The 17,478-nt window shown below is 37.0% G+C and overlaps 1 protein-coding gene across 2 annotated transcripts in view; it reads left to right on the plus strand.

The window, feature by feature from the left end:
• LOC136247033 (IgGFc-binding protein-like) overlaps positions 1 to 17,478 on the plus strand; it is an 80,984-nt gene that overhangs the window by 19,704 nt on the left and 43,802 nt on the right. Inside the window, exon 1 of one of the 2 annotated variants that reach the window (XM_066038628.1) lies at positions 13,525 to 13,690. The exons of the other annotated variant lie outside the window; for it this stretch is intronic. Within the exon in view, the coding sequence (XP_065894700.1) occupies positions 13,612 to 13,690 (79 nt within the window). The 5' untranslated portion in view covers positions 13,525 to 13,611. Of the gene's footprint in view, positions 1 to 13,524; positions 13,691 to 17,478 lie in introns of those variants that run through there. 2 annotated transcript variants of the gene reach the window in all.

Consider the following 17,478-nt stretch of genomic DNA (forward strand, 5'->3'; position numbering starts at 1 on the left):
CAAATTACCCTGTAGAGAAATCAGCTAGAAGAATTCACCTTGTAGAGAGTTCAGCAACAAAGAAACCACCATTTAGAGTTCAGCTGCAAACAAATCAGCCTGTAGAAAATTCAAATCGCCCAGTAGAAAGATCAGCTAGAAGAAGTTACCTTGTAGAGAGTTCAGCTACAAAGAAACCATTCTGTAAAGAGTTCAGCTGCAAACAAATCACCTGTACAGAATTCAGCTACAAACAAATCACCCTGTAGAGAGATCAGCTAGAAGAAGTTACCTTGTAGACAGTTCAGCTACAAACAATTCACCCTGTAGAAAGATCAGCTAGCACCTTGTAGAGATTTCAGCTACAAAGAAACCACCATGTAGAGAGCTCAGCTGCAAACAAGTCACCCTGTAGAAAATTCAGCTACAAACAAATTACCCTGTAGAAAGATCAGCTAGAAGAATTCACCTTGTAGATATTTCAGCTACAAAGAAACCACCGTGTAGAGAGTTCAGCCACAAACAAGTCACCCTGTGGAAAATTCAGCTACAAACAAATTGCCCTGTAGAAAGATTAGCTAGAAGAAGTTACCTTGTAGAGAGTTCAGCTACAAAGAAATAATTCTGTAAAGAGCTCAGCTGCAAACAAATTACCTGTACAGAATTCAGCTACAAACACATCACCCTGTAGAGAGATCAGCTAGAAGAAGTTACCTTGTAGATAGTTCAGCTACAAACAAATCACCCTGTTGAGAGATCAGCTAGAAGAAGAGTTACCTTGTAGATAGTTCAGCTGCAAACAATTCACCCTGTAGAGAGATCAGCTAGAAGAAGTCACCTTGTAGAGTGTTAAGTTACAAAGAAACCACCATGCAGAGAGTTCTGTAATAAATATATGTATTATATATATAATTTGTACATTTACTGATAAATTCAGGAATGTTTAAAGAATTTAACATCTGCTTCATCTTTTCTTCTTCCTGTGTTAAAGAAAAAAGATAGGTTAAAAATAAAGGTGGACCGATACCGATATCAGTATCGGTATCGATGCCAATACCGGTGGTATCGGTATCTATTTATTTATTTGTACTGAGCAGTCAGCCCTGCTGGTATGCTCAGGAAAAAAACAAAAAAACAACAACAACAACAACAAAAAACAGTTCTAACTTAACATACAGTAAAACAATTGTTCAACTAATTACAAGCTAGTACTAGTGTGTAATATGATTGTAAAAGTGATGTGAACGAATCTGGATCAGACGTTTCAATGATGTTAACAGGCAAGGTGTTCCATTCTTTAACAGTTCTTGAGAGGTATCGGTAATACAAGGTACAGATACCACAGTAGACACTCACCACTTTTATTAAACCATCTCTAGCTAAGTTTCTAGTAGCTAATAACTTAGTGGAGCTAACAAAGTAGCGAAACAAAGCCTTTGTTACTCTTTTCCAAGTATTGCTGCAATTGCTCCGTGTGTATTCTAATATATTAGAGCACGTGAATCCTTAGTAATTAAATGGTAGTGTAGTTATTCCTCAAGAAATAAGTTCATGACTACTTAGCTTGCTTTTTCATGAAGAGGTTTGGTAGAAAAGCTGTAACAAATACTGTACAATTATCGGCCGCCCACGCAATTAATTGCCTTATCTATAAGCATACAAGAAAAGTACAAGAAATTAGTAATCCACCATGATGTTTATCATGTTTAGCTGTTACACAATGAATATTTTAAAACTTGATTGAACTGAGATCAATCAATTTTAATAGCTAGCTATGTATCACAACAATGAAATTTCTATAATAAACTTGTCTAGGCTTCAATGTATAGTATCGGTATCGGTATCGGCAAATAATTTCAGTACAAATACTCGTATTGGAAATATTGGTAAAAAGTGGTATCGGTCCATCTCTAGTTAAAAAAAGCCCCATAGCCGGCCATAGGCTGGCTTTGGAGTATACAAATACAAAAAGAAGTGAAATCTAATCCAAAACAGCCAAGCTGTAAAAAAGGTGTGCGGCCCTCAAAAAGGCTATGGTGAAAAAAGATGTGAAATCCAAGGTGGCGGCCAAGAAATGGCTGTGATGGTAGGTTAATAATGATAATTCAGGTGAATTTTGTGCCAAGACCAAGCGGCACCAAAATTCCCCTGAATTGTCGTTATTAAAATTTTTACCATTAACCTACCATCACAGCCATTTCTTGGCCGTCACCTTGGATTTCACATCTTTTTTCACCATAGCCTTTTTGAGGGCCGCACACTTTTTTACAGCTTGGCTGTTTTGGATTAGATTAACTTAACAGTTCTAAAACACTGTAACACTATACAGCATATAGTATGGCAGTACTGTGTATTTGTACTATCTCCCAGAAACCAGCCTCTCAACCTTCATGGTGCCTTGGCATTATTTATTAGGTAAAACCAAGTCCAAATTATGTATTTGTCTATGTACTAAAGTGAGAATAGAATAATTATGTTATTACATTTTCTGACCTCAGTCTGTAATTACTGTTTATCTTCCTTTGATCTCCTATCAGTGCTTTACTCTGAATAATTATCAAACGGTACGAGTAGGAATCCATGTGAAATTTTTGCGCGCCGCCCAAAACCGCACCTTTAAAAATCATCCTATAGATATCTTACGAGATGAAAATCACCTTTACGGAATAGTACTAGTCCATATAATACATAAAACAGCATTAAATACAACAAAACTCTTACAGGTGGCCAGATATAGAATTTTAAAAATCGCCAAAACTTTGAATTTTAGACTGACTGCCTGACTGCCTGATCAGAGTCGCAAGCCTAGAGGCCAAACGAAGCAGTGCACGGCCACCATTTTATGCAACAATAGCAAACTCACCAGTGGGATGTGCCTTTTGGGGTTCCGACGAGTGTGTGCCCTCTGCGTCTTGTATTTTCTTTTATCTTCAATCAGGCTGCTTGTCTTCTATGAAACCATATCGAGGCGTAAATTTTTCATATCAACATTTTCTTTAAGCAGCATAATAGACGCCACAAGATTATTTAAGGCGCATAGACTATGCTACTGTACAGAGGAACAGATTATATTCCTTACTGATATAATCTATGACGGAGGGTACTGTACGGAGGTACTGGTACTAGCTAGATAGCTTCACAAGCTTCACGATAGGTCACAAGATCATGCCCATTCTTCATTGTGCGCATTATCGATCTATCGATTGAAACCACGATGACACACCCCTTTTGCACTAGCTGTATTTCAATGACCACACACCTTCAATTTGGAAGGTTGATTCCACATACTCTATAATCAATCAAAACCACGCCCCTTTTTGGGCTAGCGAACATCTTGCAGGCTGCCTTGAGATACTCTAACACAGCAGTCACCCTAATAGAACAGTCACATGTTTACAGCTAGCTGTATGCCTTAACAAAAAAAATTAAACAAACTAGTATATTAAAAGTTATAAATTTAATAATAAAGTAGGAATCCAAGTGATAAAAAGTAGTGAAACAAGAGAAGAATGATGGTAGCTATTACAGCAAAGCTCGGTGGGAAATTCCTACTTTGGCATTGAACACAAAATAATGGCTATACCATGCCAAAGTAGGGATTTCCCACCAAGCTATGCTGTAATAGCTACCATCGTTCTTCTCTTGTTTCACTACTTTTTATTGCTTGGATACCTACTTTATTTTTAAATTTATAATTTTTAATATACTAGTATATGTAGTAGTTGCTTGTAAACCTTCTAATCCAGTTTACTAGACTGGGATATGAACTTATATCAGCAACTACATAATAACTTTTTTGATGTTGAAAGTATTTAGAGAATAAAGTTCCTTAGAAGTAGAACCCAGTGTTTCAACAACGACTATAAAGCTTTTTCTTTCCAACACAGAAAAACCAATTTATTCGAGACGAGCAACATGGTTTCTAGATAAAGAAATCCTGTAATACACAACTTATTCTCACTATTCATGAATTTGCAACAATACTCAGCAAAATAACTTCACTTTATTCAGCAACAGTTCTGTCACAAGCTGAGGTATAGCCACTACTCTTACATATATATGTTTGTTAATGTACAAACTCAATCATGAGTATATTCATACATATGTAGTTAGCTACTTATTTACAAATTTATATAATTGTTAAATAAATCAAGAGATGGAGCTTGGATAATATGATAATCTAGTTGGTTCCATAATTTTATTGTAAAAGGAAAGAAGGAGTTCATATAAGCATCTACCCTTGTTGGCAACTGCAGAAATCTTTGATGGTGACCTCTAGTTATGGTGTTGCTTGGTCTAAACTGTTGGTGCACATTAATATCTACCGTGTCATTAATTATTTTATACATTAGTGAGGCTCTCAAATTATTTCTTCGCTTCTCCAATGTGTGCCATTGTAAACTGTTCAACATTTCTGTCACACTAGCTGTTCTATTATAGTTATTCATCACAAACCTTGCTGCTCTTCTCTGTACCATTTCTAATTTATAGATGTTATGTTCATGGTATGGAGACCACACTGTACTGGCATATTCTAGAATGGGGCGAACAAATGTATTATAGCAGTAGCATTTAACTGTTGCAGGACACTTTGCTAGATTCCGTTGTAAAAGACTTCTTACTGAGTTTGCTTTTGCAGTGATCATGTTAACATGTTGTGTCCATTTAAGATTTTTGTCGATAATGACACCCAGATACTTTGTATGACTTACTGATGGTATTAAGGTATTAGATAGGTAATAGGATGATTGAACATAATTCATTTTATTGGTAATTCTCAAAAATTCAGTCTTTGAAGGATTAAATGACATCTGCCAAACATCAGCCCATTGTGATAAAGTATCCAAATCATTCTGAAGGGCTACCACATCTTGTTCAGAATGAATATGTCTGTAGAGTAAAGTATCATCTGCATACAACCGAATTTTTGATGAAATGTTGTGTGCAATATCGTTAATGTAACATAGAAACAAGAGTGGTCCCAACACTGACCCCTGTGGCACTCCTGAAGTTACTGTACACAGTTGGCTATATTCACCATTCACAACAACTTGTTGGGATCTGTTTGTCAGGAAGCTTTTAGTCCATCTTAATATATTTCCACAAATACCATAGTGACTAAGTTTGCTGCAGAGTCTGTTTATAGGTACGGTATCAAAGGCTTTGGACATATCTAAGAAAATTGCATCAATTTGTCCTGATAGGTTGAGAGTAGTGGCAAAGTCATCAATTGTTTCAATTAACTGGGTTTCACAAGATCTTCTGGATCTAAAGCCATGTTGTTGGTCAGCCAGAACATTGTGTTTATTTAAATGAGAGTAGATATTTGAAGATATTATATGTTCTAGGGTTTTGCACACAACACTGGTAAGAAAAATTGGTCTATAATTTGCTGGTAAACAGCGATCCCCTCTCTTAAAAACAGGTACCACAAAAGCTTTCCTCCAATCATCAGGGATAATTCCTTGTTCTAAGGATCCTTGGAATAACATTGTAAGGCAAGGTGCTAGTTTTGAAGAGAATTCTTTCAAAAATCTGGTTGGAATATTGTCAGGGCCACCAGCCTTTTGAGCATCCAAGTTAGACAGTAATTGTGTCACACCTTCAACATTAACTTCAATACAGTCCATATCTGGAAAAGGTGGGCCTGGTACTTCTGGTGTTACTGAAGTATCTTCTATTGTAAACACAGACTTGAATTGATCATTAAGAGCATTAGCCTTATCTGTATCATCTGTGATTGTGTTCCCTTCAACTGTCAGGGTTGTGATTCCAGTAGTATCTTTACAACAATTTTTAATGAAAGACCAAAACTTTTTGTTGTTCACTCTTAACAGCATATTTAATGTAAGGAATTTGATATGTACAAGTGTAGTGTCTTTGTGACTATAAGATAAATTAACAATTCAGTAACAGTGTAATTCTATATAGCTATGTATCATATAGTGTGGCAGTAAAGTATTTGCACTATCTCAAATATTGACCAGAAACCATCCCCTCAAAACCTTCATGGCGTCTTTGTAGCAATGATTAAATAAAACCACGTCCAAATACACTCTGAAACAATATGTATTTAAGTGAGAATAGAATAGTTATGTTACTACCTTTTCTGACTTCTGTGATTGTGACTGGGCCTGCAAAAACAGGGTATGTGGGCACATGATTTTAGCCTACTTTTTCAAACTTTCATGACTCATAATTGTACCATTATGCTTTGGCAATGCAATTTTCAGCTCTTAATTCACATTTAATTGGCTTTATGATGCAAGTTACAGAACGCATATATACTGTCCAAATACTGAAATATGACCTGTAGTATGACAGGGTGTAGTTTGTGCCCACATGCCCTGTTTACGCAGGCCCGGTCACAATTGTCTTTTATTACTGTTTGTCTTCCATTGAACTCCCATCAACACTTCACTCTGCATATTTAATAGCTGCTGTAAACATTCTAATACAGTTTGCTAATACATGAAATTTCTAATCACCTTAGTCCTCGTGGATCACTTTCTAATCCATTACAAGGTTGTGCTTGGCTGAAGGCATCAGTTAGTTAGTTATATAGTTAATCAGAACAAAATTCTGTTGATTTTTTTTATTCCACAGAAAATTGTTAAAAGGGTTTGGGATCACTCTGAAGGCATTTTTGGGCTTGGCTATGCCTAACTAATAATGCCAAACTTTTATGAAGGAAATCTGAGGCTTGTTTTAGTATGATACTTTGTGGTAAGAAAGTCCAAAACTACATGATACCAAACATACAGTGAGGTATTTGATAATGTACAAGTGTAGTGTTTTTGTGAGATTCTACAAGGTAAATTAACTTAACAATTCAAAACACTGTAACATTATACAGCATATAGTATGTCAGTACTGTGTATTTGTACTATCTCCCAGAAACCAGCATCTCAAACCTTCAAGGTGCCCTGGCGTATGATTAATTATGTAAAACCAAGTCCAAATTTACGCCTTTGTCGTGAAACAATATGAAACAATACGTACTGAAGTGAGAATAGAATAATTATGTTATTACATTTTCTGACCTCAGTCTGTAATTACTGTTTGTCTTCCTTAGATCTCCTATCAGTGCTTCACTCTGCATATGTAGTAGCTGCTTGTCAACCTTCTAATCCAGGGGGGTTATGAAAACCCGGACCGGACCAACAGTCAATTCTCCAGGTAAGCAAGACTAGCCATGTTATTAATATTTACTGCTATTTACATCCTCTATAGCGCTTATACACCACTCACCTTGCAGCAACTCTGCCAAGCACGCGATCGCGATGGTTGAGCAACACGAAATATCCACTGTAGAACAACTAACTAAACTAAAACACTTTCTAATGTTTTTTACTACATGATCGCTACAAAGCTACGTGTTCTCCTGCTGTATGTATTTGCATAGAACTGGCACACACACACGTCGTTGCCCGAATTTATTAGAGTCGTGTTGTGCAAAGTGATTGAAACTAAATTAGCTGTTAAAATTGTCTCGAAATCCATTTGGTGATAGATAACACATGGTGTTAAGCAAGGTAGGCTGTACTTAAATTATTCCAGAATAGATTTCTAGAGTGAAACGCATGACTCTAACAAATTCGTGCAGCCACTCGTGTGTGCCAGTTCTATGCAAATACAGCAGGAGAATATGTAGCTTTGTAGCGATCATGTAGTAAAGCACATTAGAAAGTGTTTTAGTTTAGTTAGTTGTTCTACAGTGGATACTACGTGTTACCCAACCATCGCGATCGCGTGCTTGGCAGAGTTGCTGCAAGGTGAGTGGTGTATAAGCGCTATATAGAGGATATAAATAGCAGTAAATATTTATAACATGGCTAATCTTGCTTACCTGGAGAATTGACTTTTGCTCCGGTCCTGTCCGGGTTTTCATATTCCCCCTAATCCAGTTTGCTAGACTGGGATATCAACATTATATCAGCAACTGCATAATTATTTGATATTTTGAAAAAATATGTAACTTGTAGTAATGTTTCTAGTTTTTGTTGTAACTAAGCAATGTTACAGTGAAGTTTTAGTTGAATACTTATATGCAGGTATCATGTTTACATGGAATGGTAGTCCATATCATGTGAATGTGATCAATTTACTGAGTTACCAATAACTTTAAAATTTTAGATATTGGTACTGTCCAGCGTTGAAACCGGGTCAGGTCAACCGGGTCACATTTTCTCCGGGTCTGACCGGTTTACAAATTATCCGGGTCTGACCCAGATTGGATCACGTGAGAAACGAAATTGTTCGTTTGACGACGTGGAAAATTATAAACGCTATCGCGTAGCTCTTTCGTGAGCCACGCCCACTTATCGCGCTACTAACGTACGCTCAGCCTGAGGGGTAGCTATTTTTAGTAGATGATGACTTTTTTTTTTTGGTCTTCAACCTACAGTTAGGCTGAAATTGCAATATTTACTCAACACGAATCGAACGCTCGAGACTAGCCGAAACATAGCTCTTATCGCACGCCTCGGTTTTAATTAATCCGGGTCAGTGGGTCGTCCGGGTCAGCAGTAGTGACCCGGTTTCAACGCTGGTACTGTCCTAAGCGTAAACAACTAGCTTGTTGATTTGAAGATTTGGATTAGAATTTGTTGGAAAACAAAAGTAGTTGCTATTTAAAATCACTGGGCTCTACTTCTAAGGAACTTTCTCATAATTTAACTAGACATTCGTTATGTGCTACAGTATCCAAAAGAAAAGGACAATCTATTTTGTGTAGTGTTTCAAAATTACATCAGTTTAATTATTTGTATAGTTTTGTTAGATTTTCTACCTACACTTTGTCTGCCACAATATTATATTATTTTATTCAAATGTACTGGACAGCCAGTAATTGTGACCGAATTTGACAAAACCTTGCTTCCACATACATCTAATTTTTAACCAAATTAAATAGTGGGGTAAGTGCATGGTTACTGTATTCTGTGGAAGTAACTGAATTTATACAAATTGGTGTTATAAATGGCCTGGATTTTCAAAAAGTGGTCTTCCACATACATCAAATTTGCCAAATTTAACGATTAATAACTTACGATTGGAAAAAGATGTTGACTTGAATTTTGGTCAGTAGTAAGTACCGACATCACTTTATGGATGGAGAAACTTTACTGTTCATATGTTACATTATGTCATTATCTTATAGTGGCTTTTAGTAGGTTGTATCTTGATCTCAAGCAGTGTACTGTCTAAGTAATAACAAGTGTTTATAATTGTTAAATAATGATGTAGAGCATGACTAAAGTAGACCATCAACACCTTAATCAGCTCAATAGAATAGTTTAATTTTATTCAACATTAGTGCTAACACAACCTGAGGTAGCAAAGGTTCAACTGTATGCAGTGTACTTGTAATCCAGTGTAGGCAGTCATACGGTCTCCTAATAATTATTGATACCAAAAACTTACTGTATTAACTCATGTATGATACAGCATCTTAGAAAACACTAACAGTTACTCTTAAACTGTTAAACATTGTGGAATTTTAACTGACCATTAGTAACACATTAAGGTTACTAGCTGTCTTATCAATCAGCTAATTACAAACCATGGGAATCAAAAGTTTGTCTTCATAATGAAAAAATTAAGTTTGTACAACCTCATGAATTACACAGCAATCAAATCAAAATGCCATAGTCCAGTATTAGTCATTGTACTACAATTATTCATCTATATAGTCTAGTTTTAGTCATTGTACTAAACTTTGCTACTCAATTTAGTTTTATTTAGTCCAGAACCAGAATCTGAATAGACAATTAGTTTAGTATTGTTTGACAAACCAAAATAAAAAATGCTGTACTAAAATTACTTTTTAGTATTAGTATTAGTCCAATTAGACAAACACTAGCAGCATGCCCAAGAATTTTAACAGTGAATGACTATTGTGAATCCCAAACAAAAGTGTGGGTGACAAATGTGGCTTGGACTATAGCTTGCCACATGAACTATGTATGGGGATCCTCCTTCCAGTTACTCTGTTGTACATGTAAAGGAATCTATTGCTCTACAGAAACTCTCGTAACTGGTCTACTTTTTACAATTCACACTTTCTATGCATACCTACAATACATATGTCCACCGTCATGACATAAGAAAACATCACATTTTAATTAGAATGTTTTCAGTCATAAAGTTAGTGCATATCCTCTATTAAGAAGTCACATAGTCTGAGTATCACAGAGATTTACCTATACACCATTTCTTAGGAGCAGTAATCAAGTAGTCTTATTATATGCACATACAAATCATGCAAAGAAACTTGATTGCGCAAGTGTGGTGCCCTTATGGAATAATTTAGAAATTTTATCGTTTCAAAACTGCTTTTTTTCTGTTTTAGATATGTATAAAATCCATAATGGTCACTACTTCTTAAACTGCTAAATGTTTAGCATCTAAGAATCACAAAGAGAAGGTATTCATGTGAACCCTTTAGTACAACTGGCTGTAGCTACTGGGATGTGAACCTTTTGATTATTGTGACTTGTGTCTGACAAAAATAGTATTATTTCCTTTCCAATTAGCAAGACTTGAGAGGTCATAACTTGTCAGTAGCAATAGTTACAACATGCACTTTAGTCAACTTACTGCTGTTGCACAGTGAATTGCATAGCTAGCTAGCTAGTTTTCACGAATCGTTTATCTAATTTCCTAGAAAGAGAAATTTTCTTACTTGGGAAGGCCTACCCTTTATAACAGTCTGTAAACATTTAACAAGCAACAAGGAACTCACCCACTACAATACATTGAAATATTTATTTCCTTTCACATCCATATCATTAGTGTTCTTGTCAGCCATTTTGTCTCATGATGTGACAACCAAGATTACACCCAGAGAAAGATGATGCAATAAAATTATGGCATTTTATGTATTGATATGCTAAGAAAAAAATATAGTTCTTTTGCACTTTAAAGCCACACCTAAATTTTTCCACCCTATTAAGCTATGTTGTTGCTCACAACTGACCAAATTTCAAGTCATCAGTATTTTCCAACCTGAAGTTAAGAATCATCTAAGTTGGCAAATTGGATGTTTGTAGAAGTTACCTTTTCACAAATCTGGTCACTTTATATGCATTCATGAAATATTTGATTATACATGTAGATCATCAGATGGATGTTTTTCTGGCTACTTATGGCTATGATGAATGGACAAATCCTATCTTATGGCAGTGGCGGCTACAGGGGGTTGCATTGGTTTCAGCTGAAACCCCTTCTAAGAATAACACGTGCTCCTAATTTATTTACAACTTGTTGTGTGGCAGATAAAATCACCACAAGTTATACATAGTGCTGGTGAAACTTCATACGTTTGCCTTTGAAATCACGATTACAGCGTTCAACAGCAGGCTGTAACACTTTTTTGGTCTTCAACTTACACCTAGGCTGAAGTTGAGTGGAATCTGAAACCTCCTCTGAAAATTTCTAGATCCGCCACTGTATGAAGAATGAGTTTAATGTTTTAGTCGTTGAATAGTTTATGGCATAATTACATGTTTACTAAAATGGGTAAACTTGCTTGTAGACTTGTTATTTCATGCAATTATTTTTGTGTTAATGGTAATGTGGGTGTGATCCATATTCGAAAATATGCAGAAAAGCTATAGCACTGGTTCTCATTTTAGCCCAACTTGTTTCAAGTTGTAAGATATTGAGGATAATAAAACGCTTTCCATCTGAGTGGTTTTCATGGCAAAATCCAAGGTGTGAATTCTAATTACATGAGTATTATTCTAACCCCACAATCAATTTTGGCATTAATGTATTATAATCTCTGCCTATAGTTGTAGCCATAGCAATATGGCATATTCCCATGACTTACATAAGTGGGTACCAAATGTTCACTAGTACAGTTGCACCTGGCTTATTCCATTGATTTTTATGGGTATTGGCTGAGCAGATTTGTGTGCAAAATTTAGTAAATTGTGAATCTTTACTTACAAACATAAATGTTGGTATGTGACCTGGTAATCACTTTTAGAAGTTGAACCACCTCAAACTTTGACCTTTTGTGACCTTTGTGCAGTGATATTAAAATTAATATCTCAATTACAAATTGCAAACAACTGTAGTCAATCTAGGTATCAAATCAAAGAGCATGTCTAAAGGAATAATTTAACAATTGAATCAAGTATATATTTTATTTTGTTCGAACGTTACAGACAATTTTGTAGTAATTTGTATGACCAATCACTATAATTATTAACAGAATGTGGTGGCACCCATCATATAAAGGATTAATTTTCACTTTTTATTTGTAATTTTTTTGATGGGGATTAGCAATTGAATTCAACCAAAAACCACTTATTGTATCACCACTGAGGGTAATAACTGCCTTTCAAGATTATTTGTTAGCTATATACTAAGATTCTGGGCATCAAAGGATGCCTACATACCATTAACCATAATCAAATATTGCAACATTTCATTCATTTCATATTGACATGCACAACAGCGTTGAAACCGGGTCTGGTCAACCGGGTCACATTTTCTCAGGGTCATCCGGGTCCGACCTAGTCTCGCGGCGCCCGACCCTAAAAAGAGGGTCTGGTGAAACTGTGTACAAAAAGTTTGGCGCTGCCGGAATGTTGGAAGCTCCAATCAGATCGCTCCATTTCAAATTGATTATGTAATGTGTACATTTCAAAAGATTCGCGGCTTACGGTTAATTACATCCGGTGACTCTGCTGCTTAAACTCATTGAGAAAACAGCCATACGATTCTGTTGGGTTCGTTTTAATGTTGAATAAATAAAGTAGCGCTATTGGTTTGGTGATGCTGTAAGCGGATCTGGTTGAATGGATGTTGTGACGTAAACAGTGCACTTACGTAACACGTAAAACGTCATCCAATAAACATTCCAGAGCTCAAACTTTTTGTACACAGTTTCACCAGACCCTCTTTTTAGGGTCGGGCGCCGCGAGACTAGGTCCGACCCGGTTTACAAATTATCTGGATCTGACCCAGATTGGATCACGTGAGAAACGAAGTTGTTCGTTTGACGAGGTGGAAACTTATAAACGCTATCGCGTAGCTCTTTCGTAAGCCACGCCTACTTATCGCGTTACCAACATACGCTCAGCCACGCCCATTTATTAGTATGTAGCACGAAACTGAGGGTATCTATGGTGAGGAGTAGCTATTGTCAGTAGGTGATGACCTTTTTTGTTGTTTTTTTGTTTTTTGGTCTTCAACCTACAGCTAGGCTAAATTTGCAATATTTACTACGAATCGAACGCTCAAAACGTAGTCTCGTTCGCTCGCTCGCTCGAGACTAGCCCTAGCCGAAACATAGCTCTTATCGCACTCCTCGGCTTTAATTAATCCGGGTCACGTCCGGGTCAAATCCGGGTCAGTGGGTCATCCGGGTCAGCAGTAGTGACCCGGTTTCAATGCTGATGCACAAGACTGGTGTATTGCACTTGTTAATTAAAAGTCAGCAAGTTAAAAATGCTTCCTTGCTTCTTGGTTGGTTTCTATTGGTGCTTGTATAAATCAAGAGAGTTCTACAGTGAATTCAGTGTGTCACTGTTTAGTGGTTCTCATTAACAAAGAAAAGGATACCTTGAAATAGATAGCTATAAGGAGCTACTGTAGCAAAACACTGCACTTTTCTCAATCATGGAAAACAGTGCTCTTGCAGCTACTGTTCTGTATTGTATTTTCTTCAGTTATTTACATGCAAATGGTCTTGCACACGGTAAGTATCTAATTATTCGTATTGTTTCAGTAGCTATACTGAATATTTCTGCAAAAGAAAATAATATTCATGAGGTGACCATTGGAATTCAATTCATGATAAATCATTAGCGAATTGTTGTTCACAATAGCTACTGCATGCATGTCCTTTTTAACAAAGGTGTAGTATCCAAAGAATTTTTGGCCACCAAGAGATTTCGGACACAATTTTCTAGAATAGCAATGAAACATGACCATTATTTTATTGAGGGCCTATATAATAGACCATAACTTCTAAAGGATTTGATTATAGCATGTACCTCTGGATACCATTGCTGATGCTTGGAAAGCATCATGTGCATTCGGATGCTACCACTGCTGTTGTTTCCATGTGTAGCAACAAGTTAATAGTTATTTACAAGTGACTCTTTGAGCTTGTTTCGAGAGTGAACCGGCAGTTCCAGGGCCACACTGAAATATTGGCCAGTGCTTCAGTTTTTACCGAAAAAAATTGGCTGTAAACACATACTAAATTCCCTGGTTCTGGTGTCACAGAGCTTGTGTTTTCCCAAGTATCACATGTTTCCTACCTCTAGGGATCCTAGAGTGCTTAGGGTGCTTAAATGTGCTTAACTAGAGTAAACTAGTGTGCTTAAGTGCTAGAATGCTAAACTAGGGTACTTAAATTGAGTCTCATTGAGAGACTTTAGACAGCTCAAAATGGTTTGCTTTAGACTGATTGTGAGATTTTCAAGTACTTAAGAGAGTTTAGTTGTACTCAAATTGTCTAAAACTGCTTGAGAGCTTAGTGATTTTTGAATACTTGAGTGATTCTATACAGTACACAAGAGATTCTGCTTGAGGAATTAATTAATTTAGGTATTTGAGAAATTTTAGACCATACTTGAGCTTTTCACTTGAGAGGCTTTTGACTACTTGAAAGATTCTACTTTAGAGATTCTTACTTTAAAAAAAATCATTAGCTATGTGACTACCTGAGAGACTGACTTTTACTTGAGAGCTTTGGACTACTTTCGTATTTGAGGTTAATATCTGAGAGATCTCAGATTTCTGCTTAAGAGATTTTCCAGTCGGTTATGTACTGCCATAGTCACTTTACAGTGAGCATATTATGAATCCATTGCAAGATATCTGGATGAGATAAGCATGCATGTGCAGAGTAGTTTAGAGTGGGAGATAAAGGTTTAAGTCATCCATACTATAGTGATTGGGTATGTCAGCATATTGTGAGTGTTGGATTTAGCAGTGTAGTTACATTGTTTACAAGTTGTTCTTGTTTTCTCTTCACAGGTGAAATGTGACAGATGTAAGGCATGGGCATATTCACGAATGCTATTTGCTATTTGGCATATTCGTGCATGCTATTTGGTATCCCTTAGACACTTTACAGTATAGTATTATATGCACTGCACTGAATGCTATTGTATGTGTTGCTTTGTGTTTGTTCTCTACTTCCATTCTCATATATCTTTGTCTTCGCTTACTAGCTAAAGAAATAAATATTTTTTTCTTGTATGACTGTAAAGCAGCAGATATAGCTTTAGCTACATGTTCTCAGTTCAACATGTTCTTTTGTTCAGTAGTTAGTTAGCACTAGAGGGTTTAGCTGCAGAGAAGCAGAACTAACAGCAAAACCACAGGGGATAGCTGATGCTATAGCAGCAAGTAGTAGCTAGTAGTAGCAAGTAGTAGCTGACAGTACCAGCAAATAGCTAGTACCTATCAAGACTCACGGTAGTGAGTCGCAAGGCCAAGAAGCACAAAGCGCGTGCCCACAATAATAAACACGTGACCACTACTGTGAGTCATTTACATGAGGGATCGATTATGCAATCTTTTAAAATCCGCATAGGTTTACTACAAGATTCCACCTCGAAACCATGGGCATGTAACCTTTGTATAATGAGTACCTACCACATGAAAAGATAGGCGAATTGTTGGAGTAGTTTGTTCCATCGCCCACCCATTTACCATGCGTTAGTTAAATTATTTATTCAATTGTGGATCATTCTTTTTTTCATTTTCTTCGTCATCGCATCCCATTGAAGCGATTTTCTTCGTATTGGAAAAAGGCTGTGGCTATCAGGGGCTTTTACACAATGTATCTATACATTTAATTTCGCTAAAAGTTGTTTGTTAGTTTATTAGATCGCTTTTGTGCTCTTTGAAGATTTAAACTTGCCGCCATGACGTCGAGGTGTGAGGCGCCCGCCTCAATTCCCATACCCAAACAATGTGGAAGTGGGCAAGGTCATTAGCACTGTGCTGTCAACTCTTGGTTTAATTGTGAGCAGTCACTGATTTGTTTTAATTTCGCCACCGTATGCCTCCACTGACTCGTCAGCGTGACTCCGGCCCATGCAGAGCCGTACATAGCTATAGCTAGCTGTTTCATACCCGCTGTAGTGATACAGTTGAAGTAATTTACTGCTACATTACCCATGCACGTCTCTAATCCCGCCCCAGCCCTTCAGTGCTTGTGAAACTTCAGTGTTGACTTAAAAAGCCAGCATCAGCACATCACACTGTTAATACAGAAGTGGTCGTAACACACCAGCGCAGGTGTGATATTGCTGTCCAAACTGGCATATCTTTACAAGGGTAGTATGCACACCACATCAATCACACTAATAAGAGTGTGACCAGAGGTGTAACCAAGGGGAGGCATTTGCATCCCCCCCATCACCTTAGTGGTTTTTTTAAAAACCTCCGTCACAAGCTTACCATCAATAAACTGACACACCAGTGACTATAAATTATGTGCACTGCTCAGCGGTATCACCAGGGGTTGCTAGTGAATTCGCACACATAACATTCTACTCGCTTGTGAATCCACTGAACGAAAATATTAGAGACACACTTCTATATTTAGCCTAGATTACTCACGTGATAGAGCATTTTCAAATCTAAAGAGTGACCCGCTCTAAGGGACCTCGGGTATCACTCTTTTCACCCTATTTCATAACCCTACAGAACTTAGACAAAAAACGGTGAACCAAAAAGGCGAAAAAAAAAGTGCAGTATTGAAGGGGGATCGAACCCAGGATCCCAGTGCAGTCTATTTTTTTACTTTATCAGTCAGTCAGGCAGATCAGTCACAAGCTTACAAGTTCTGCTAGCAAGAAAAAAGCTTACTTACAAGTTCTGCTAGCAAGAAAGACAAGTGGGATTTCATGCAATACGTGGCATTTACTGCAGCACAAACTATGGCTAATGTAAAGTAACTTGTATTAGCACTAAAATATTAATAATATAGTTCTACCAGGCTGTGGATAAATTTGTTGGAGTACAGTTGTGGCACGTGCGATGATGTTCAACGAATATACCTCCATTGATAAGTGATAAGCAATCAGTACTGAAATAGTTACGTAGCTAGTTGAGTAAGCTGTAGTAATACAACACCGTATGTTGTTGGCTAGCCCACCATTGGCCCTTTTTGCAATCATGAATGATTTTGAGTGTTTCGTGGGGGCATGCCTGCCCCTCCATCGCCTTCTGGCTAGCTACGCTCCTTAGTGTGACCATAAATTTACAACTGGTACAAAGCACTTAATACATTTAGGAGTGGGAAGCATGTCAGGACATGCTATTACTAATCTCAGCATTATTTGTGAAATGCTGTATCATCTACAGTTTTGCAATTGGTGTTGCAATCCTGCAATCCTTGAATGTCAACAATCTACAAACAGTACACAACACTATGTGTCAGTCAGCAGCTTACCTTCTTTAACATCTCTACTTAAACATTGTTTTCAAAATGTATTTAAAACCTATATCACCTAGCATGGA

This window comes from Dysidea avara, chromosome 2 (genome assembly GCF_963678975.1).
Source record: "Dysidea avara chromosome 2, odDysAvar1.4, whole genome shotgun sequence".
In the NCBI taxonomy this organism is placed as follows: Eukaryota; Metazoa; Porifera; class Demospongiae; order Dictyoceratida; family Dysideidae; genus Dysidea; species Dysidea avara.